The following is a 23,241-nucleotide window of genomic DNA, read 5'->3' as shown; positions in this document are numbered from 1 at the left end:
ATCCCCATGCTTCACAGTAGGTATGGTGTTCTTTGGATGCAACTCAGCATTCTCTCTCCTCCAAACACGGTGAGTTGTGTTTCTACCAAACAGTTCTACTTTGGTTTCATCTGACCATATGACATTCTCCCAATCCTCTTCTGGATCATTCAAATGCTCTCTAGCAAACTTCAGACGGGCCCGGAGATATACTGGCTTAAGCAGGGGGACACGTCTGGCACTGCAGAATCTGAGTCCCTGGCGGCGTAGTGTGTTACTGATGGTTGCCTTTTTTACGTTGGTCCCAGCTCTCTGCAGGTCATTCACTAGGTCCCCCCGTGTGGTTCTGGGATTTTTGCTCACCGTTCTTGTGATCATGTTGACCCCATGGGGTGAGATCTGGCGTGGAGCCCCAGACCGAGAGACATTATCAGTGGTCTTGTATGTCTTCCATTTTCTAATTATTGCTCCCACAATTGATTTCTTCACACCAAGCTTCTTGCCTATTGCAGATTCAGTCTTCCCAGCCTGGTGCAGGTCTACAATTTTGTTTCTGGTGTTCTTCAACAGCTCTTTGGTCTTCACCATAGTGGAGTTTGGAGTATGACTGTTTGAGGTTGTGGACAGGTGTCTTTTATACTGATAACAAGTTCAAACAGGTGCCATTAATACAGGTAATGAGTGGAGGACAAAGGAGCCTCTTAAAGAAGTTACAGGTCTGTGAGAAATCTTGCTTGTTTGTAGGTGACCACATACTTATTTTCCACCATAATTTGCAAATAATTTTTTTCCAAATCAGACAATGTGATTGTCTGGATTTGTTTTCTCATTTTGTCTCTCATAGTTGAGGTCTACCTATGATGACAATTACAGGCCTCTCTCATCTTTTTAAGTGGGAGAACTTGCACAATTGGTGGCTGACTAAATACTTTTTTGCCCCACCGTAGCTGTCCATCTTAAACAAGTAACTGGTCAGCAAACGGATAATGCAACAAACTAATATAAGGCTAATCTAAATTAAACAAAGACAATAGAATAACCATAATGGAGTAATCAAGGCAACACAGAAATAGGTCAGAATACCAAAACGCACATTTCAGGCTCCATTAATAATTTGGCACTGATGCCTGAGGGGAAAGCTAGGACATTACAAGTTTTAAGAAACTGACTCTCATGCACATGCCAAAACAATTACAGGTTTTATGGATAATTTTTTTCTTTGTTTTTCTCTCGAATGGTTAAAAAAATGAGATTTTCTATGGCCAGAGAAAGATAAATCTTTCATGTATTTAGGCTGTATTACAGCTTCTTGCTGCCAACTTGCAGAACTACTTTTCTCTGCGTTCCGTCCTCGAAAAAGTTGCTATGTCTAGTCATGCTACAGCTAATACATTTACCCCAAAGAAAGACAATTCAATCTGAAAGGAAAAAATTGACAGAATAGGCCAGTGGTGGCGAACCTATGGCACAGGTGCCAGAGGTGGCACTCGGAGCCCTCTTTGTGGGCACGCGTGCCATTGCTCCAGCCTTGCCTCCCCCCCGTGACCCCCTCCTCACCAGTAGCCCTCATGGAGAAGAATCACCCCCGAGCGTGGCCCACACGGAGCAGTGCAGCCAAGGACATAGCAGCCAGGCAGTGTAGACAAGACTCTGCCCTCATGCCCCATCACGCACAGTTGATGCTGCGGGGCATGGGCAGAGGGCGTGGCTGCCATGGCGCTGCTGGGCGATCTGCAGCGTGCCCTGGAGGCGGTGAGTGGCCCTGTGGGCAGGTGGGGTGGGAGCAGAGCAGGGGCGGGGCCAGTTTTTGGGCACTCGGTCTCTAAAAGGTTCGCCATCACTGGAATAGGCTATCTGCTCTTGAATTTATAAAGACAAATTCTATCGAAAATAAAAATGGTTGTCCTTCCAGATGAATACTCTCCCAGAATGCAGTGATTTCTGTTATAAGGCCCACCTGTACTCTACTTATTTGAACCAGATTTCTGAACTATACTTTTCTATCACATCTGTATATTTATATTACCCTAAGCAGTGTCCTTTTTCTTTCTCTGACCAAATGTCCTGTAATATTTGCCAGCTCTTTCCATTGGCATATTATCTTCACAGTGCTATTATTCTTTCTTTGGAATCACAGCAGTGCTTCAAAGGATATTTTTTATTATAGTTCTATAGTTATACTGAAAAGTATATACAAATAGTCCTACACTTACAATCACAATAATGCCTGAAATCTTAGTCACTGAGCAAAGTGGACATTAAGTGAGATGCCATATGACCATTTCTCTCAATGATTGCAATTCTGGCTCTTCCAGTTGCGTTCATTAAGCAACCACATGGGTCGTTAACTAGAACACCTGGAGAAGGCTCCCAGCCGTGGGGCAGAGAGAGAAGATTGCAAATGGCAATCATATGGTTGCAGGGCATTGGACATCCAGTCACAAATGCAAACAGGTTGCCAAGCATCCAAAATGTCCTGGGATTGGGGGAGTCTGGCGCGACATTTTGTAGTGGCCAAAAAACACCTATTCTGAGGCCATTGTGAGTCCAAGTGGTCATTAAACAACCAGTTGTAAACTGAGGACTATCTGGATCTGTGTTAGGGATTTTTGGCTATCAGTGGTCCAATATGACAATATCTTATGTTTAGTGGAAATTCTTATTCAAAACTATATTGAAAAAGGATTGTGCATGATTGAAAGTAAAGTCCAACACATCTGAAGGACATGTTAATGAAAGACTGCTGTAATGGATTTCTCAGTAATTACCCAATCGGCATGTGTGCATATATATTTCATTTTCTTCAGGGATCTGGATGCCAGAGCCAAAAATGAATGGTACCGTGCTACTTTTCGATTGCCAAAGGATGAACGGCTCGATGGGCACACAGACTGTACTTTGTGGACCCCATTCAATAAAATCCACATTCTCGGCCAGATGTTTGTTTCCAATAACTATATCTGTTTCGCTAGCAAGGCAGAAGAGGCGTGTCATCTCATAATACCACTTAGGGAGGTAAGAAGTTGTTTTTGATAATGGATTATCTTGAGAGGCCAGCAGTTAGTTATTGGGTTAAGTTTAAAGGATTTCCTTGAAGATAGTAGGATTTTGGTTTTGAGCCTCAGTATATATTACTCCATTGGTTAAATAAGTAATTCTCTGGGGTGATGGAAACAAGATGCGTATCTTTAAATACTCCATTTATCCCTCTACCTATGCCGTAGGTTACAATTGTTGAGAAAGCGGACAGCTCCAGTATTTTGCCTAGCCCACTTTCCATCAGCACTCGAAGCAAAATGACCTTCCTCTTTGCCAACCTGAAGGACCGAAACTTCCTAGTTCAGAGAATTTCTGACTTCCTGCAGAGGACTCCTTCAAAGCTAACAAGCTGCAGTGACATAGAGCAAAAGAAGAGCATTGGTGACCATGCCTCTGAGGTACAGTGCCAGCAATGAGCCTTGAAACGGATCCTCTAAATATTTATGTAATTCTGGCAGTTGACTGTTAACTTCTATTATTTGACAGGGCTTTCAAACTGATTAGATAGCACTGACTGCCTCCGTTCCCAGAGCAAGAAGGAAAACCACTGAGATCTCTAATAAAGTTCTTCAACTAAAGTAGCTGGGGGAGGGACGTAGCTCGAGATAAGAGCATATGGAGTCATTCCATTCTGACTGACATTCCATTTCATTGTTCCCTTGCGGTTGTATTTAGAATTGCCTTAATTTTATCTGTGAATTTGTGAACAGAGGATCAGGCACCGGTTGGCTATTTAGAGAAAGGATTTCTAATCCTGTTTAGATCTGTTTGTCATGATAAGAAGTCAAGGACACCTTTGTGTCTGGATTTCTTCTGCTGCGTCAAGTGGCTCCCCGAAAGGCCTGGCAAAACTTTTTCATTCATTTACCATTTCATTTTTCCCAGCTTGCTTCGGTCCTTCTGTTCATCCTTCTTCTGCAGCCAAGTTTTTGATCATTAGTGAGCTTCAGTGGTACCCATCTGAAATTATCTTTTTAACATTGAAAAGCCAATAATCCGTAATAAATAAACTTTGAATAATGAATACAAAAAATATCTATGAAAGTATGGGTAGGGTACTTATTTATCTGCCTGGGTAGCCACGTAAACCAGAACAGAGGGACTCTAGTGCTAGTATGTCTCATTAAAAGAGTGAGGGTGCAGGTGGGATCTGTCAACTTGAGGCCCTTCAGTGATACCTGACAGAATAAATAATATTTGTCAGGGAATTGCGCAGCTGGTGTCCAAATGAGATCAGAGACGCTGACACAAACTTGTCGTTTTATACAAATAAATATATTTGACATCAATATATACAGCAAACTAGACAGTCAAACAGGAGCATTATGAGATAAATCACAGAGCACACTGAAGAAAAAAGTGGGGGGGAAGGAAAACTCCCCTTCCCCTCTACACCCCAGCAACCAATTACAGCATGGATTGCCTCATGCAGGAGCCAGCATCAACCACGACTGTGTGTTCTGACTCACTGCACAACCCCACTGCTCCAGCTACTAAATTTAAATATCTTAACAATATTGGATTGCTTGGATGAATGCATTAGTTTGTTTGCACATAATAAAGCTTCATATAGGATGATCTGCCTAGGGGAGGAAAATGTTACCTATACATCCTGCTACCTAAGTTGGTGGTTGCTACTCTCAGCTCAATTTTATTTGTCCAGAACCACACAACACACTAAGTGCCTTGGGCCTGTTCAGTGGGTTGTACAGAGCATTCAAAGGAATGACCACTTTGCTTTACCAGAAGTATTACCCATGCATATACTTACATGTGCAGATAACTAGTAGTTAGCTGTGACGAGCCTTGAGGAGGAGAGACAGCCATATTTAGTGAAATGCCCTTACTATCCAACATGTTTTGTTTTTCTCCAATAGAAGTGTTGCTGTATATTGATTATGAAAGAAAGCAAAGCATCTGTCAGCACCAGGGAAGTCAGGAGATCCAGGCAGTTCAAATGTGCATAAAGCTTTATTGTAAGCTTAAGTTCTTTACAAGAATCTGAACTACTAACAGTCAAGGGAAATTAGCGTGAGTAAGAATAGAAAGGAATTCAAGGGGGGCTGGACTTAGATCTCTTGTGGGCATGAAGGGACTCATGACTGATGATGCGTTTGACTCCCTCCCTCGGGGTCAGCCTGGTCATCTCCTACAGCAGCAGACTTTTGCTAGCAGTGCAAAAGCTAGCTGAAATTTTAGATTAATTTTCTACTAATAGCAGTTTCTTAAATAATTATTTCCCATGTGAAAGACTGGATTGATAATTCATTATGATTCCACGTTAGAATGACAGTGACAGGGAATTAATAAGCCTGTCAGTTATTTTTCCCCACTTGTTATTAGCTATTGATTTAAACCTTGCGTTTGTAAAGTATACATATAATCACAAACACATTCAAAATGTGAGCTTTATGTTACTATATTTTGTAGGAATGCCAGGGCTAACCATAGCTTCCTAATGGATACATATATCATGAATAAAGAATTGTTGCTCTGTAATATACGTGATGATTCTATTCAATAATCTATGAATATCTTAGATGATTTAAATGAGGGCAAAGACATTAATGGCAGGGCCATCAATAATGTAGCATAATGGATGTCTTCCTAGAACATTATTGATTGTGCTAGAAGTCCAAATAGCCTTCAAATTGCTGTTGAACTTGCTTGTATTTCTGCATGTTCTGAGTTATACATTACTTTTTAGGAAATGTCTCCTACTAGTCCTGCAGACAGTCCTGCTTCTCCTCTCAACAATCAGCTGGGGAACTTTTGCACAGATGAGGTACCCACAGCATCTCAAGGACTGTTGAAATTGTTTGGGACCAATTCGGAGGAATCCTCTGGAATAAAATGGGTATATTACTGATTTATTTATTTTTATTTATTTATTTATGAGACTTATATACCGCTTTAAGTGCAAGCACTCTCTAAGCGGTGTACACCAGTAAGCAATGTATATATATATATATTTACATTGCCCCCAACAATCTGGGTCCTCATTTTACCTACCCCGGAAGGATGGAAGGCTGAGTCAACCTTGAGCCGGTGAGATTTGAACCGCTGACCTGCTGAACACAGTCAGTTAAAGTGGCCCGCAGTACTGCACTCTAACTGCTGCGCCACCTCGGCTTATCAATTCAGAAAATACAGCATTTATACTATACTTTTACGATGATTAAAACCTTCTTAATTATAATAACTCATAAGATTAAATTCTTACGGTATTAAGTGGTATGTTTTTAAATGGGAAAATATTTCAAATATATTCATCTAAATGTGAAGAACATAAATGAGTTAATGAAACGTCTACTTATTTTTCTAAAAAATTATATGTGTCTTGAAAATGTCTTCCTCTTTGGGTTGTTGGCTTTGAGAAGGTGGAATGGCATGTTTCCCTGGCTCCCACTGGCTGGCATTTCTAAAAGGAGCTTGCTGGAGCTATTCGGAATGAAGTTGCTGGAAGGTGCTTATCGCCAATCTATCCTCTATGGAGAGCAATCCAGCTATGGGTTAGTCTGGTGTGGGCCCTGGCAGTAAGTTTGTTTTTGATGCCAGCACTGAAGTTGTCCAATAGGGGTTTGTCATGTTGCCTAGTTGCAGTTTTGTGACATTGTTTGATGGTGATTCTACATGGCTGGACGAATTGCCCTCCCTTGGGTGAGAGCTAGGAAGTGAATTGGGATGTAGGGAATAGGTATAACCCTTGTTCAAGTTAGTGGGAGTGGTTGGTGGGAGAGGCCAGTGTTGGTGGATCATGTGAGGAAGAGGTTATTGAGTCCCCCATGGCACTGGTGGTGATTAATTGGGAGAGGGGGTGGTTCCTTTTTTAAGGGAGGTGTTGCTTGCCCCTTTCTCAAGAACCAATTTTTGTCCAGTGTCTAACCTCCCTTTTTGAGGTAAGATTGTGGAGAAGGTGATCGTACAGCAGCTTCAGTGGACTGTAGATGAAGTGGATTGTCTGAACCCTTTTCAGTTAGGCTTCAGATCTATATACATGGGGCTACCCTTGAAAAGTATTCGGAGACTATAGTTGGTCCAGAATGCAGCCGCGCAAGTGATAGCGGGTGTTCCTCGGTACACCCGCGTTACACCTATCCTCCGCGAGCTGCACTGGTTGCCTATTGGTCTCCGGGTCCAAGGTGTTGGTTATTACCTTTAAAGCTCTATATGGCTCAGGGCCAGGCTATTTGCGAGACCGCCTACTACCTCATAGTTCCCTTCGTCTGGTTAGATCCCACAGGCTGGGCCTCCTTCAGGTCCCGTCGGCCAAGCAGTGCCATTTGGCACTGTGATGGCGCCCACGTCTTGGAACCAGCTCCCCCCGGAGATTGGACCGCTCCCACCCTGTTGGTTTTCCGCAAGCTGCTTAAGACCTGGCTTTTCCGGCAGGCCTGGGGTTTATAAAATCTGACCCCTGGATGAATGTTACTGTATTGTTTGTCTTGTTAAGTTATATTGTGTTTTTATTGTTAGCCGCCCGGAGTTCTGCGGGAGTGGGGCGGTCTATAAATTTTAATAAATAAATAAATATATGACAGAGATGGCATTGACTGCTCTTTTGGATGATCTGTGGTGGTGTGGGATAAGGATAGTGCACCCATCTTGATTATACTTGACCTCTCAGTGGCTTTCAGTACCATCAGGCATGGTATCCTGCTGAATTAGCTCTGGGGATTGGGAATGGGTGGCATAGTATTGTGCTAATTTTCTTCCTTCCTCAGGGGCCAACGCTCTCAGTACTGATCCAGAGTGAGAGAGTCTGAGAGCCTGTACTATATACAATACCACAAGGTTTGATGCTCTCTCTGCTCCTGTCGAAACATCTACATGAAACTGCTATGGGAGATCATCCATCACCAGGGACTGATATATCATCAGTATGCTGATGATATTCAATTATATCTTTCCACCCCTGGTGAATTAGGCAATGCTGTGAATGTCCTATCCCAGTGCTTGAAGTCTATGAGATCTGAACAACAGATCGAATGGTTTGGGGTTTTAGGGCCTTCCGGATTTGAGACTTTACCATCTTTGATACTAGATTGGATGGCACTGCCCCAGATATACCCGACGCAAACTGGGGGTCAAGGAGCAGATAGTCATTTCTAGGAGGACCTTTGCACAACTTTGGGTTCTGCACCATTTATACTCATTCCTGGATCATGCGTCTCTGCTCACAGTTACTCACGTCATAGTCATAGGGATTGTTCTAATGCATTCCACGTGGAGCTGCCCTAAGATTATCTGGAAGCTTCAACCAGTGTAAAATGCGGCACAGGCAGTTATGTGTGCCCTAAAGAGGTCACAATTATATCTCTACATTGATTGCCAGGTTGCTTTCAGATCCAATTCATGTTGCCAGTTTTGACTTTTAAAGCCCTACATATTACGGAGCCATATTATTTGAGGAATTCCCCTTTGTGATCTGCCGTCACATTAGGTCTGGCAGGAGAGGCCTGCTTTGGGTTCTATCTGTGAAAGAATCACATGCAGTGGGACCTAGAAGATAAGCATTTTCTGCCATTACACCTACTCTCTGGAACATCATTCCTTGTGAGATGTGGTTTATGGTCTTTTGGAAAGCCCATTAAACAAGTGTTTTTTTTTTCAATAGGCCTATGGATTCCTTGGTGTTAGGGAGCTTGCACGACGGTGATATTCTTCTGCTTCTGCTTTTGTTTTTTCTATGTTTACTATTTTAATTGGTTTTGCAGAAAGTTTTAATAGGGGGTTGTATTGTGTGCATTTTGTGTGAGATGGTGGCCATACAAATTTGACAGATAAATAAATAATGAAGATATCAGTAAGAAGAAACAAGGCTATATATTTGAACCCTAAGTTTGAACAAGATTAAATCTATTAACATTAACTGTTCATGGAATTTTTGTTTAAAATCAGCCCATCAAATAGTGCAAAGCTACAGTGAACAGTTAGTTCTTGGTGATTGTTTTCTTTTGAAAACAATTTTTATTTCTAATCTAAGATTAAAAATTGTCTTGCATTACAAAAGAGCCCAGATGGATTAAATTCAGTTAATTGTGCTACATTGTATGTAATAATTTATTAGACTTATAAGCTGCTCTTTTTGTTACAGCTAAAGGTGGCATTCATAGTGCTCTTTTCTCATATTTTTCCTAACCCTCTGAAGTGAGTTGGGCTGAGAGAGAGTGACTGCCCAAGGTCACTCCGCTGACTTGGAGACTGAAACATATGAAGAACGGCTGCAGGACTTGGGTTTGGCTAGTCTAAAGAAAAGAAGAAACAGGAGAGACATGATAGCAGTATTCCAGTATTTGAGGGGCTGCCACCAAGAAGAGGGGGTCATGTTATTCTCCAAAGTGCCAGAGGGCAGGACAAGAAACAATGGTTAGAAACTAATCAAAGAGAGAAGCAACCTAAAATTAAGGAGAAACTTCCTGACAGTGAAGACAATTAACCAGTGGAACAGCTTCCCTCCAGAAATCGTGGGCGCTCCATCACTGGAGGTTTTTAAGAATAAGCTAGACCAGTGGTTCTCAACCTTTTTAACGCCGTGACCCCCCCCCCAACCGGTTGTAAGTCGAGGACTACTCAATCGGTCGTAAGTCGAGGACTACTCAACTGGTGCAACACCATTTGCAGAATGGGACTTTTGGCGGGCTCAGCAGGGCAGAGACAGCCTGGACAATTCCTATTGGCTTTTGAAAGCCAATAGAATTAGACTCTATTCAAGAGAGTCTATTCTATTGGCTTTCAAAAGCCAATAGAATAAAAGGGAGTAGCACAGCTAAGGAAAAGAGGATAAAAAATGGCGGACTGCATTGTTTGGTGACCCCCGTGAAATGGTCGTTCGACCCCAAATGGGGTCCCGACCCACAGTTTGAGAACCACTGAGCTGGGCAGTCACTTGTCTGAGATGGTATAGGTTCTCCTGCTTGAGCAGGGGGCTGGACTGGAAGACCTCCAAGGTCCCTTCCAGCTCTAGTCTAGTCTAGTCTAGTCTAATCTAGTCTAGTCTATATAGCTAAGGGAAGATTAGAACTCATACTTTCCTAGTTTATAACCCAGCACCTTAACCAAACTAGCTATTAGTAATGTGTTCATTAAGACATGTTTGCAATCATATTTTAAACATCTAAGAAAGTTAACCGCTGAGATGGAGTAGAGTGCTAATCTGTATTCTCACAGATTGAGATCAAATTCATTTTACAGTATGCCAATCTACATAATACAGTTCAAGAACCATGCTAGTATTTTGCACTCTAATTCCTTTTTTAATCAATTTAGAGGAAAACTTTTTTATATCGTATTTCATGTATTTCTGTTGCAGTATCTTTGTAAGTTGCTATTAGAGATCAATGTTTATAAATTACTGATAGAGTGAAAATGCTGCGCTGGAGGAGGAGAAGAAAAATACTTGGAGCTACTGAAGTTTCCAGTGGCTTGTGGTAGCTGCAGCAAATCACAAAGATGTCAGAATAACCACCTGCAAATGATGGCACCATTGTGCATATGCCACCATTATGTATTTGCACTGTGATAAAATTCTGACATCGTTGTGATTATGTATTTGTGATGCAAATATGTAAGTCACGGAATTTCATGATGATCATCACACCCAAATGATCACACCTCTCTCCAACACTCCCCTCTGTGCTTTTTTCCTCTCCAGGCAAAGGAGACAATGAAAGAAGAATCTTGGAACATTCATTTTTTTGAATATGGGAGGGGCATGTGTATGTACCGGACAGCCAAGACCCGTGAGCTGGTGCAAAAAGGAATTCCAGAGAGTCTTCGTGGAGAACTGTGGCTCCTGTTTTCAGGTAACTTTCTTGCTCAATGTGCACAATAGATTATGACTTAAAGAGAAAATATTTTCCCCTGCTAAACCATTATATAGTACTACTGCCATTAAAATGAAATTGCTCCCCAAGCTGCAGGTGGCCTGAAAAGTCAGCAATTATTGTTCCCAGAGCTAGAATTTCTTCGTTCTAGGCCAGTTGCTTCAGACAATGGTGAGGCTTTTTTTCCCAAAGTATTTTTCTTTAGGTTTGCTAAAATGGAATGCAAAATAAGTACTATTCTTTAAAATATCCTTTCTAAATATATCATTCTTATTAACATCATGCATTTAGTCCTCGGTGTAAGACAGCTGCAAAAGGCTTGATAATCTGCAGGAAACCTTTTATTTGTAGAAGCCTCAGCCTGAATCACATCTCTGAGTGCAGTAGGCAAGAAAAAATAATGTTTCTGTGTCGATACAGGGGCCTGGAATGAGATGGCCACTCACCCTGGGTATTACAGTGATTTGGTGAAACAGTCTATGGGGAAATACAGCCTTGCCACTGAGGAAATTGAAAGAGACCTGCATCGTTCAATGCCGGAGCACCCTGCCTTTCAGAATGAACTAGGAATTGCTGCACTTAGAAGAGTACTAACAGCATATGCTTTTCGGAACCCTACAATTGGATACTGCCAGGTAAGAGCGATGTTTCTGGATTACTTAGTAGTTTGATGGCACTCTTTCTCACCACTTGGCCATAGTTTGTTTTGGAACTCAGTCTCTCCCTTCTTTCGTAGAAGGAATATATTGCCTTCCGAGAGCACTATTTGGGCATGGTTGAGCAATCTGTGGGTTGTGTGATTCCCCAGCCTCTGTTTTGTAGACTCCTTCCATCTTCATGCACTTCTTGAGAAAAGGGGATTCTACCCTGAAAGAGTTCTGGAGGAAGAGGAGGAGGGAGGAGGAGAGAAGATTAGTGAGTTTATATAAGGGCATGTGAGAATATCTCTCTTCCTCTTTCATTTCCCCAGTGACATTTCAGGAACAAGTACTTACTTTCTCCCTCCCTCCCTCCCCCCCTCCCTCCCTCCCTCCCTCTCTCTTTATATTGTTTTATTATTATATTAGATAATATTTGGGTACAGTGGTGTTTATATAGTCTTGACTAAACATTATTAACAGATTGACAGGTGTGGCATTGATAAACTGCAAAGTACATTAAAATATTTGTGCTTAACTTTTAACACAAAGGTTTCCAGAGGTACCTACTTTCTCAAAGTAGTTGCATAGAGCCAAGGATATGCTTCTGAGCTATACAGTATCCTCCTCGTTTATAATTTATATCTGAGGCTCTGACAAATTGGAAAGCTAATGAATACTTGCCTTTTTAAATATGCTTCCTACCCAATACGAACGCCTGTGTGCATGTTTGTCTTCATATTTGTTAGGCCATGAACATAGTGACATCAGTACTGCTTCTGTATTGTAACGAAGAAGAAGCTTTCTGGCTCCTCGTAGCCCTGTGTGAGAGGATGCTGCCAGATTACTATAACACTAGAGTGGTTGGTAAGTCACTTTGAAAGCTGAGATTTATGGGGCAAAAGAATTTGAAGAGTCAGAGTGAGAGATCTTGAGTTGCAAAATGGTTGGATAATTGTCTTTAGGACAAGTAGATGAATGTTCAAAATATTAGCTTGCCGTCAGAAGTTGTGTGTACTTCATCACTGGAGGTTTTTAAGAAGAGACTGGACAGTCACTTGTCTGAAATGGTATAAGGTCTCCTGCCTGAATAGGGGGTTGGACTAGAAGACCTTCAGGGTCCCTTCCAGCTCTATTCTGATTGATTGAAGCTTCACTGATGTTGTATAATTAAAACAGTGTTAGAATTGCACAGTTCAAATTAATTAAGTGAGCTGTCTTCTCATTTTCAAGTTTGGGTAAAACCATGTAACTGAATAATTATATCTTATTCAAACTCCTGAAAAATGTTCCAGTGTTGAAATCCTCAAATTTTCTTAGCCAATTTATTTATTGAGTTTCTGTTGTGATTCTCTCAAATTGCATTGTATTGAATTTCTGTAGGTTTATATCAACCGCATTTAATAATACTGTTCTTAATTAAAATAATAGGTAAATATCTTCTTGAAATCCAATCAGATATTCCCAAGCTTTCAATATATTTCCACACCTTTCTTAGCTCTACATGAACTGTTCTCATTCTTAACATTCTTTTGAGCTTTATTTTTTGCAGTATATAAGCCTTCCTGATAAGATTTTATTTTTTGCAGTATATAAGCCTTCCTGATAAGATTTTAGTCAACACTGAGTTGAAAAGTATTGTTTCTTTCCTTGTCTGAAAAAGATACCATCCTTTCAAAATAATTAAGGAGCTAAAATTATTATAACTTGGGGTCAGGCAATTTTAAGAATCTAGCAAGAAATTGCAGAGAATGTCAATAAAATAAGAAGTAACATTATCAGTATTCAGTGGCAAGAAGTATAATGATAGTTTAGAAATGAAATCTAAATATAGAATCCTAATAATTTTATGAGAAAGAAGTTACTTTATTGTAGACAAATTCAGTACAGAATCTGCCAATTCAGGTTTCATCTTGCTGTCAAATATGTGGCAATAAAGAAGCTTGAAAAATATTCGAAATCAGAAATGGTGCATCCTTCTCAAATGCAGATTAATATTTTTCACTTTGTGTTTCTATTTCAAAATGTAATTTCCACTTAGAGGAAAAACTGCTGCAACTCAAACTTTGCAGTAGGATTTTGCAACTGATGTTAATCGCTTCCTTGAGGGTAAATAATATACAGTGAAGCCAGTTTGCAAATCAAATACTGACTTTGCATATGTGAGCTCATTACAAAGTACCCCAGATTTTATTTGAAATGTGGTTTGGAGAAATCAACTCTTCATTTGTAATAGAACCCTGTTTCACACTCTTACTCTCACAATACCACAGATAACACTTCTGTCTCTGTTGCCTATTCAGGTGCACTAGTAGACCAAGGCATCTTTGAAGAACTAACAAGAGATTGCCTTCCTCAGCTGTCTGAGAAGATGCAAGATTTAGGAGTCATTTCCAGCATATCACTATCTTGGTTCCTCACACTTTTCCTTAGTGTCATGCCTTTTGAAAGCGCAGTGGTCATTGTTGACTGTTTCTTCTACGAAGGCATAAAGGTCATCTTGCAGGTATCCCTGGCCATCCTGGATGCCAACATGGACAAGCTGTTAAATTGCTGTGACGAAGGTGAAGCCATGACTGTCTTGGGCAGGTAGCTTTGTTTTTAATTTCAGAATTAAGCTGAGGGTGGGGTGGGGGGACTTTCCATCTTAAAAAGTTATCCTGTTTCAGCCAACACTGCTGCATTGTGCAAAGTACCTGCCAGTCGGATATTTTAATATCATTATATATGTAAATAAGAAACCCATATAATACATAAGTGTGTTGTGCCCAATATCTCCTACTGCTCAAACCAAAATAGCCAGTAGAAAAAAATACCAACTGGGGAATGTGCCATGTCTGCAGCAGCCAAAAATGGCTAAGAGGAGTTGGACCAATTTCAGGCTTTGCTACATCATCACTGCAGTCACCACCAAGGTGTCACAAATCATGCACAATTCTGCTTGTGTCAGGAAAAACTGATAACAATATTTTATGGCTAGAGCAGATAAATACAGCGTTAGATAGCTTCAGCTTCATCACATCAAAAAATATGTCCTGAAAAAAGATAGTTTACAGGGGAACTTCGAGTCACAGTTATGATATATACGCTTATATATGATTATTGCATTTTTCCTTTATTTATCAGAGACCAAAATGCTTCAATATATACAGTACATTAATTACACAATAATATAGCATTACATTATTAATATATAATTTAATTAGAATATATGAATGAATCAAATATCTTAAATCATAAATGTCATTTTAATTATTTTAATTTCAAAATCAGTTCAGGTTATCATGAAAGATTTCTCAGACATATATTTTATTAAATAAATTATATAGACCCTCCTGACCATAATCTTCAGATTATGCACTAATTCAAAATTCTGTATTGATTTTTTATTTTTTGTAGGTACCTGGATAATGTGGTTAATCGGCAGAGTATTTTCCCACCTATTCCTCACCTCCATGCTTTATTGACGAGTGGGGATGATCCACCAGTGGAAATTGATATATTTGAACTTATCAGAACAGCCTATGAGGTCAAAATATAACAAATCTTACATTTTATTTTGGTATTTTTAAATGAATTATATACTGGCTTTGTAATATCTGTTAATCAAAGATATGTCTTTAATATAAGCATTCATAAATTCAAGGTATGGGGTCACCTGTCTGTTTTATGAAGAATGGAATAGATAAATCATTTAGCTGTAATTATCTATTATTAGTTTTGGGTTTTGGCTCCCTAAAGTCAATCCTATGTTTTCAGGTGGTTTTTACTGCTGCTACCATTGGCTAATATACAGTATCTTTTCCCTGTTCACTTTCCATTAGAACTTCCAAATCTGTCTTCCAGATGAGTGCTAGGGGGTAGCAAAGAGATATCGAAAGTTCTGCCTCTTGCAGGGATGTCAAATTGCCAGCCCGCGGGCCAGTTTCATCATACCAAAGCCACGCCTATCCCATTGCCGTGACACGTCATGTGACATGGCGAGTTTGATACCTGTGCTCTAGTGCAGTGGTTCTCAACCTTTTTAATGCTGTGACTCCCAACCGGTCGTAAGTCGAGGACTACTCAACCGGTCGTAAGTCGAGGACTACTCAACTGGTGCAGCACCGTTTGCAGAATGGGACTTTTGGCGGGCTCAGCAGGGCAGAGACAGCCTGGACAATTCCTATTGGCTTTTGAAAGCCAATAGAATTAGAATTCAAGAGAGTCTATTCTATTGGCTTTCAAAAGCCAATAGAATAAAAGGGAGTAGCACAGCTAAGGAAAAGGGGGAAAAAATGGCGGACTGCGTTGTTTGGCGACCCCCGTGAAATGGTCGTTTGACCCCAAATGGGGTCCCGACCCACAGGTTGAGAACCACTGCCCTAGTGGCTTGGCTTATTTTTGCAGTACAAATCAATTAGCTCCATTTCCCCCATGGCTTCCAAACATGGCTACTGAGCTATCACTTCTCCAAGCATTGCTTCATTATCAGTGAAATAATTGCTAAGTAAAAGTATTCCATCAAATGAGTGTATGTTTTTTTTTTCCCAAACGAAAGGTATTTTCTGTGGATTTAGTTATAAACCCCAGTTTTCATTTTCACTGCAGAAATTCAACCACTTGAAAGCGGATGACATTGAACAGATGCGTTTTAAACAAAGATTGAAGGTAATCCATTCTTTAGAAGACACTGCTAAGAGAAGTGTGGTAAGTCATATCCATATTTTTAAAAACATGTATAAGTTAACTGATTTTTGTTTTTCCTATTTGGAATATTTGAGGAGGTTAAGCTAAATAATATAAAGAAGTAAATTAGATAAATAACTACTTGCCATGTTATTCTTTATTTTCTACAGCAAGGTGTGTAGTGTAGTAATATAATGGTATGTCGTGGTATCTTGCTAATTTGAATATTGATTAGAAATATTATCAATCTCCCTTAAGACCGGTATTAAGCTGAAGACTTCACGGTCCCAGCATTTGGCATAATTCTATAATTTTTGTTCCTTTCTCTTCTATTCTCTGCTTTTCCTGCTACCAATCCTAATTAAATGTTCTAGAAAAATAGAAAGTTTTATTCATGTGGCATTTTAGTTGATTCTGATATAGGTACAAATAATCCCCTACTTACAGAGAGGTTATTCATAAGTCCATTTTGTTCTCAAATTCAATAAGTACAAAAACATGCTTAGTGCAATTCTTGCCTTAGATGAGGGACAGCATAATACTAAAAGCTGAAAGCTTCTATAATTCCAATTTAGAATATTCTGGAAATAAGGAGAAGGATTAGTTTTCAGCACACTGCATATGTATTTCCATGTGCCATACAGGTATTCAGCATGCTGCTTATGTATTCCAATGTGCTATAAACTCTTTGCTGTGTTCTCCTGTCTTATGATTGCAGACAGATTTATTTGAATCAGCAAAAGTTTGCAATTCAATAATTTGTTAGTAAAGTTAATAAAGCCAACTGAGGGTTGTTGTTTTCCTCATAAGGAGCATTGTGATTTCTTTTTTAATTTTTATCCCATGACCTGTTGGTATGAAAACATTCCAATCTTTTTTATGAAAGTACCTTGACAGATTTACCATAGACTCATACTAGCTAATTTTCTGTCTTATTTTCTCCTAAAATGTAACAGGAAATAGCGACCATTCAATTCTCTGAATTGCTCTATCTGGGAATCTCAAGGGAAGAGTGGCTTTCACATTTTCTTGCTGCTGTTTTTGTCTGTTGTTTGTGGTAGATAGCATCAGATGTCAATCAGTTGTCTCTAATGCCCTTGTAGAAGTTTGACAGTGAGCACGCTAAGGATAAAAAAGCTGAACGGAAGAAAAAATCGACCCATTTCCTGTTCCTGCTTCCAATTATAGTGCACCGAGTGCAGGAAATACATATAATACCGTTGACCATCTTTTTTGTGCTTATTGACTCAGTTCAAGAGAATAGAATTGTTCTTTTTGTTTGTTACGTTTGTTATTCAGTTTTTAGTTTTTAGAATCTTCTGATCTTACAGATCACTACCTCACAAATACAGACGACAACATTGTGTTCAAAATCATTAGTTTTTTTCTTTAGTAACAAAGTTACTTTGCCATGTTTTTAAAAATATAGATTCCTCCTTTAATTAAATCTATCATTTCAAAGTCCCAGTTGACAAAACTAAAATATATTTGCTGCTGTGATTTCTGCAGGTCCGAGCTGTATCTGGAGACATTGGCTTTTCTATGCAAGAATTAGAAGATCTTTATGTAGTATTTAAGGTGGGAGACCCTGACAAAACATTATCCTCTTTATTATTGCTGCAAGTAGAGATAAAGTATGCTTATGAAAACTTTAAATTACAGCGATGCCAGAGTCTAAGCTGGTGGTATATTAAAATGACTTTTATGTTCAGTTTGGGTTTATTTTTGTAGTTGAGAAAACAGAGAAACTCAATAAAATTAAAAGGGATCTTATTTTGTTAGGCTGATTCAGCTTTTAGTTTAGTTTAGTTTTATTTTGTTTCATTACATCATATCCTGTAATACTAAAAAATACATAAGATTTATTTAGTTTTTCTTTGGGGAAAAGAGCAGTATTTCAACCAATCTCCAATCAAAGACGCAATTTCTGAGGAACTGGGGACAAAATACTTTGCTTTGACTTCTCTCTTTGTTTTGTTTAGCAAAACAATGTCACATAATAGTCTTCCTTACTTAACAAACATGAATTCCTAATTTTCCAAATGCAGAGGTTGAAGAGTATTGTGCTTTCAGCCACGACCTTTCAAATTATCACAGTTAAAGAAAAGCAGTAGAGTGTTCATTACAGGGTTAAAACCAACATTTTAAAGGCTGTAGAACTGCCAGAAACCCTATTTATTTCCAAACTGTCCTTCTCCATTATTGAACATTTTCTGCTTGGTTCTGTGTGCAAATTGATTGGATTCTTTATAATTATCATTTTCATGTTTCAGAACTGATTAAAGGCCATACCTAAACCTTTAAGTTATACATTCAAGGCTTACAGATTAAAAGAAAAGTACCTCCTCTCTCTCTCTCTCTCTCTCTCTCTCTCTCTCTCTCTCTCTCTCTCTCTCTCTCTCTCTCTCTCTCTCTCTCTCTCTCTCAGCCCAACCTCTCTCACAGTGTTGTTTTGCGGAAATAGGATGAGGGAGCTTCTGTATGTTATTTTGAATTGTACATAATAAAGGCAGAGCACAGATCTAATAAATAAATCATTTGTTTTGTTTATAGGCAAAACACTTAATGAACTGTTACTGGGGAAATCATACTTCAGCTACTCAACGAGACCAGAGCCTACCCTACTTAGAGCAGTATCGCATCAACCTTGAACAGTTCAAAGACTTGTTTGCTTCCCTTACACCTTGGTCTTGTGGACTCCACACACCAGTGCTTGCAGAAAGAATGTTTCGACTTCTGGATGAAAACAAAGATTCCCTTATCAACTTTAAAGAGTTTGCAACAGGCATGAGTAAGTAGCTTTTCTGAAATAGCATCTGGTCTTATATGTTAAATCATTGTTGAAAAGTAACACAACACTAGAGGTGTGCAGCTGTTTGGATTTCAAGGGGAGGGGTCTTTGAGCTGGGATTGAGGCTGAGGCTGTCCTTATCAGTGGCTGCAGTGGCTATAGGTACAGAAAATTCTCGTTCTTTATCGCCACCCAGTGGTCATCTGGTTCAGATAGAGCAGCCCCAAACAAAACTGCAAAATTCAATGACAATTTCTGAAGAAAGTTGGTTGAAAACACATTAGAGCTACTCATTTTCCTCACAGGGTGGATAAAAATAATAGTTTTTCTGACCATTTTGTCTTCTACTCAGAAATCAACCAAAGCTACCTATGGCTTTAAGCTATTTGTATAATATATGTATTTGACTGATAGAAGCATGAATAGGTATGGTCTGACTCAACTTATTCAAATTATTCCATGATTCAATATAAACTCAATGACTTTGGACAAGCTGGTATTTCTCTGCCAAATTCCTTTATGTTTATAGTTGGAATACTTACTTATTGATTGCCTGTGATTGCTATCTATAAACAAATCTATTAAACATTATTTTTCCTGATATAAGTAAAAGTCCATAATGCTCCATGAACCAATTTTTTTTTATTTTATCATTGATCAAATAAAATAAGTTTATATTCCTTTCTTTTGTTTCTAGCAGTCTTAATATTTAATTCAATCAATATTGTCACAGAATTTGATTTCTTTTTAATTCTTCTTGATCCCATCACACAGATTTCTTCAAGGCTTCAACAAGTCTGTTTTTTTTAAATCCAATAAGAAAATATTTTCCAGACCATTCTCTTGGTTTATCATTTGTATTTCCCTTTACATTTTTAAAGCTTCATCCAGTTTCATTTGGAAATCCAGTAAACTGTCATTTTCAAAATCATTTTCTTGGCCTGCGATTTGTTGTTCCACTTTGCATAGTTTTTCTTTCTTGTCAGATAAAATTTGTTCCACATCTTCATTAACATCTTTTGGACATAGTTTATCCACAGAACCAGACATCATTACTAACAGTGTTGATATTGTAGTTACTAATTTCTGGCTCCATTCTTCAACAATCTCCTTTAATGTTTCCAATATTATAATGTTTTGTGTCATTTTGTAAGTCCTGATGTTATCTGAAATCAAGAATAGGGTTGTATTTTTTCCCTTCTTCTTAGAATTTTTAGTCCCTTATAGTCTATTTTCTAAAACAGTGGTTCTCAACCTTTCTAATGCCGCGACCCCATAATACAGTTCCCCATGTTGTGGTGACCCCCAACCACTTATACATCACCGGGGGCCAGGGTTGTGGCCAAAGAAAAGGGGGAAAAAATGGCGGACAGCCTTGTTTGGTGACCCCCGTGAAATGGTCGTTCGACCCCCAATGGGGTCCCGACCCACAGGTTGAGAACCACTGTTCTAAAATCATAAAGTAACTTATCTTTGTTTTGGCTTAAAATAGCCAAGATAGCCAAAATAAATCTATTTTCCATGAGAAACCATTTATTTTTTATAGTTAATTCTAAAATCTTATATGTATGTGGGGAAGGGAGGGGAAATCATTTAGCAGGTGGTAGCAGCTTGCAACTTTTCTATCTACTTCCCCATTGACTTTCTGGGGAATTAGCAGAGAAGATTGCAGAAGGCAATCACATGTTCCGAGGTTGCTTGGCAACAGGAGGTAAGTGTGAACAGACTTCTAAGCATCCAAGTCACAGTCATATGACTGGGCAATGTTTTATAATGGCTGGAAGTGCTTTACGGACCATAAAGCACCTCTTCTGGGCCATGGTAACTTCAAATAGTTGTTAAATGAGTAGCTGAAAGTTGAGGACTACCTGTAAAGCCATCTATCGCTTGGGTTTATATTATGGAATCATTTTCTCCAAGTAGAATTTACCTGCTCCAAATGGCCTAACTAGAGCCAAAGAGAGAATGGTCTGGCTACCAATCTAAAACAGTGTTTCTCAACCTTGACAATTTGCTGGCTGTGGAATTCTGGGAGTTGAAGTCCACATGCCTTAAAATTGTCAAGGTTGAGAAACACTGATCTAAAAGAACCTAGGCAGGTTGGAATCCACAGAATGCCATTCCCACTATTGGCCTTTCTCTCTCTAGATTAGAGCCACATGCCCCCTGAGATCAGAGGGACCTCTGCTCTTTTGTTCTTTAGGAAACATGGTGAAGACAGTCCTTGGGTATCCAATGGTTTTTATTAATAGTACCTACAATGTTATATGTACGAGATTTTATAAATGGTGATTTTATGGACGGTTTAATTTCATAGACTATAAGCCATCTAGAATTGCTAGAAGAGGTGGCATAAATATATCGATGTAAATAAATAAATGAAAACCAATCATGTTGAGAGAAAAAGCATAAAAACAAGTTTTAATCTCAGAGATAATCGTAGGAATAGGAAAACTTTTATTAGCTAAACTTCTACATCGTAGTTATTAAGCATAAGAATCAGAAAAAAAGGCTATCTAGGAATACTTCTAAAATCTTAAGTATTTCTTTTGATCCCAACAGGTGGAATGTATCATGGTGATCTGACTGAGAAGCTGAAACTCCTTTACAAACTACATTTGCCTCCAGGTGATCCACTGCTTTCACACTTCTGTTGGTGGGAATTAAGGATTACAAATTTCTTAAGGCTCTTTTACTGAATTTACTAGACTGATAGTACATATAAGTGATTACAATATTCTACCCATAAGAACATAAATAATACTACCTATTTTAGTATAGGTATGCAGAGATTTAGTGTACATAGGTAGAGAGGCTTTCATTTCTCCATCCACACTCAAATTAATGAAAAAGCCCATTGGCAGAAACAACAGTATTTTCTTTATATGCTTTGTTAAAAGATGGGCATAGATGAGTTTAACCATTGTTTCTTTACACAATAATCTTAGTTAGGATTGGCCCATTACCATAAAAAAAGAAGACAGAATTATTCTGTGTACAGAATTTAACAAATAACATATAGCCCCAAGACAGCATTTAATTATATATATTTGCCTTGTAAATCTTAATTGACTTAATTTGTATGAATTAATTGATGATGGGGCTATTAGGGAACATACTCATTAATATATTCATAAAGCATAGGGATTTCTAGTTTCAATTTTCTATGAGCTTTTTCATCCCTGCCTAATTTTAATAGCTTTGCAGAATAATTTGTACGTATTGGCTAAGTATGTTGGGTTGTTGGGTTTGTTTCCATTTATGTCATATCTTTTTCTACAGAAAGGAAGATTGTCTACTGTAATGTAGACAATGCCTCTTTTAGGATGTGTAGACCTATTAAAATTGCAGAAGTATTCCAAAGACTGTAATGTAGTGCTAGTGTTGAAGCCCTGATCACCATGTGAAATACAACAGTAACACAGGCAATTGACATGAGCACTTTCTAACATGCTCCTCTCTTCACAGACACCATTTAGCCCCTGAGTATATATCTGAGTTGAGGGAAGAAAAGTAGACTGAGAGATTATCAATATTTAAGTAGAAGAAATTTTGTTTTAAATTCAGCTAAAGCATTAGTAGTCATTGCTTACTAACTATCTCAAAGGTACATTTTCAAAAGGCAACCAGACTTTGTTTTTCTTTGAAAATGTTTTGTTTCTCATCCAAGAAGCTTCTTCAGTTCTGACTGTGTAATAGCTGGACTAACTCATTTTCTAGAATGATTCATGATTAATGCTTAGCTTTGACATAGTAATTGCCTTGTTTTTCCTATAAAATTATTTTCGTTGGAAGAAGGACCCTGTTAATTCTTCTTGTTCTTCCAGCAATTCTTGGCCAATATAGTCTTCAAGAAGGACTGTCTTTATTAGGTGTGCAATAGATTTGCACTAAATATTTGTGATAAATATTCTAATTGAGTTATGCCGTGTTGTGTCTCTGAAATAATTCAGCCAATCTGAGCTTTGCAGCCAAGTTAAGGCACGTAAAGCCTAACATCAATTCTACATTGCCCTAAAATTACACTCCCTAGAAAGCTTTCAAGGTTAATTAGGGTTGCTTTGTGTTTATTTATATAGTTAGAAATTGCCTTAAATAAATGTAAGAGGTTACTGCCTGAACAAATAAAAGCAGCCTTTGCATTCTGAAAAGGCAGCTTCTGTTCCTAGAGATTTCCTCTTTCTCCTACTACCCACTGGTCTCTCCAGCGCTGTTTCAGAACTCCCAAATCCTCCAGGACAGATTTGAAGGGTAGACAGAAAAGTTGTGGAAGAAAAGGGGAATCAGTTAAAAGTCCTTC

At 38.8% G+C, this 23,241-nt stretch overlaps 1 protein-coding gene across 6 annotated transcripts in view; it reads left to right on the top strand.

The window, feature by feature from the left end:
- The window catches only part of TBC1D9B (TBC1 domain family member 9B), a 50,375-nt gene that overhangs the window by 20,434 nt on the left and 6,700 nt on the right, over positions 1–23,241 (top strand). For all 6 annotated transcript variants that reach the window (XM_039340856.1, XM_039340855.1, XM_039340852.1 and 3 more), the window contains 12 exons: positions 2,787–2,994; positions 3,204–3,416; positions 5,726–5,875; positions 10,673–10,823; positions 11,265–11,479; positions 12,232–12,349; positions 13,786–14,071; positions 14,882–15,011; positions 16,073–16,171; positions 17,660–17,728; positions 18,704–18,941; positions 21,504–21,569. In XM_039340856.1, the coding sequence (XP_039196790.1) occupies positions 2,787–2,994; positions 3,204–3,416; positions 5,726–5,875; positions 10,673–10,823; positions 11,265–11,479; positions 12,232–12,349; positions 13,786–14,071; positions 14,882–15,011; positions 16,073–16,171; positions 17,660–17,728; positions 18,704–18,941; positions 21,504–21,569 (1,943 nt within the window). The remainder of the gene's footprint in view (positions 1–2,786; positions 2,995–3,203; positions 3,417–5,725; positions 5,876–10,672; positions 10,824–11,264; positions 11,480–12,231; positions 12,350–13,785; positions 14,072–14,881; positions 15,012–16,072; positions 16,172–17,659; positions 17,729–18,703; positions 18,942–21,503; positions 21,570–23,241) is intronic.

Source organism: Crotalus tigris, unplaced genomic scaffold (assembly GCF_016545835.1).
Source record: "Crotalus tigris isolate CLP2741 ecotype Arizona unplaced genomic scaffold, ASM1654583v1 scf7180000017754.2947050, whole genome shotgun sequence".
Lineage (NCBI taxonomy): Eukaryota > Metazoa > Chordata > Lepidosauria > Squamata > Viperidae > Crotalus > Crotalus tigris.
Note: the sequence above shows the minus strand (reverse complement) of the source record. Positions and strands in the feature narration are given on the sequence as shown.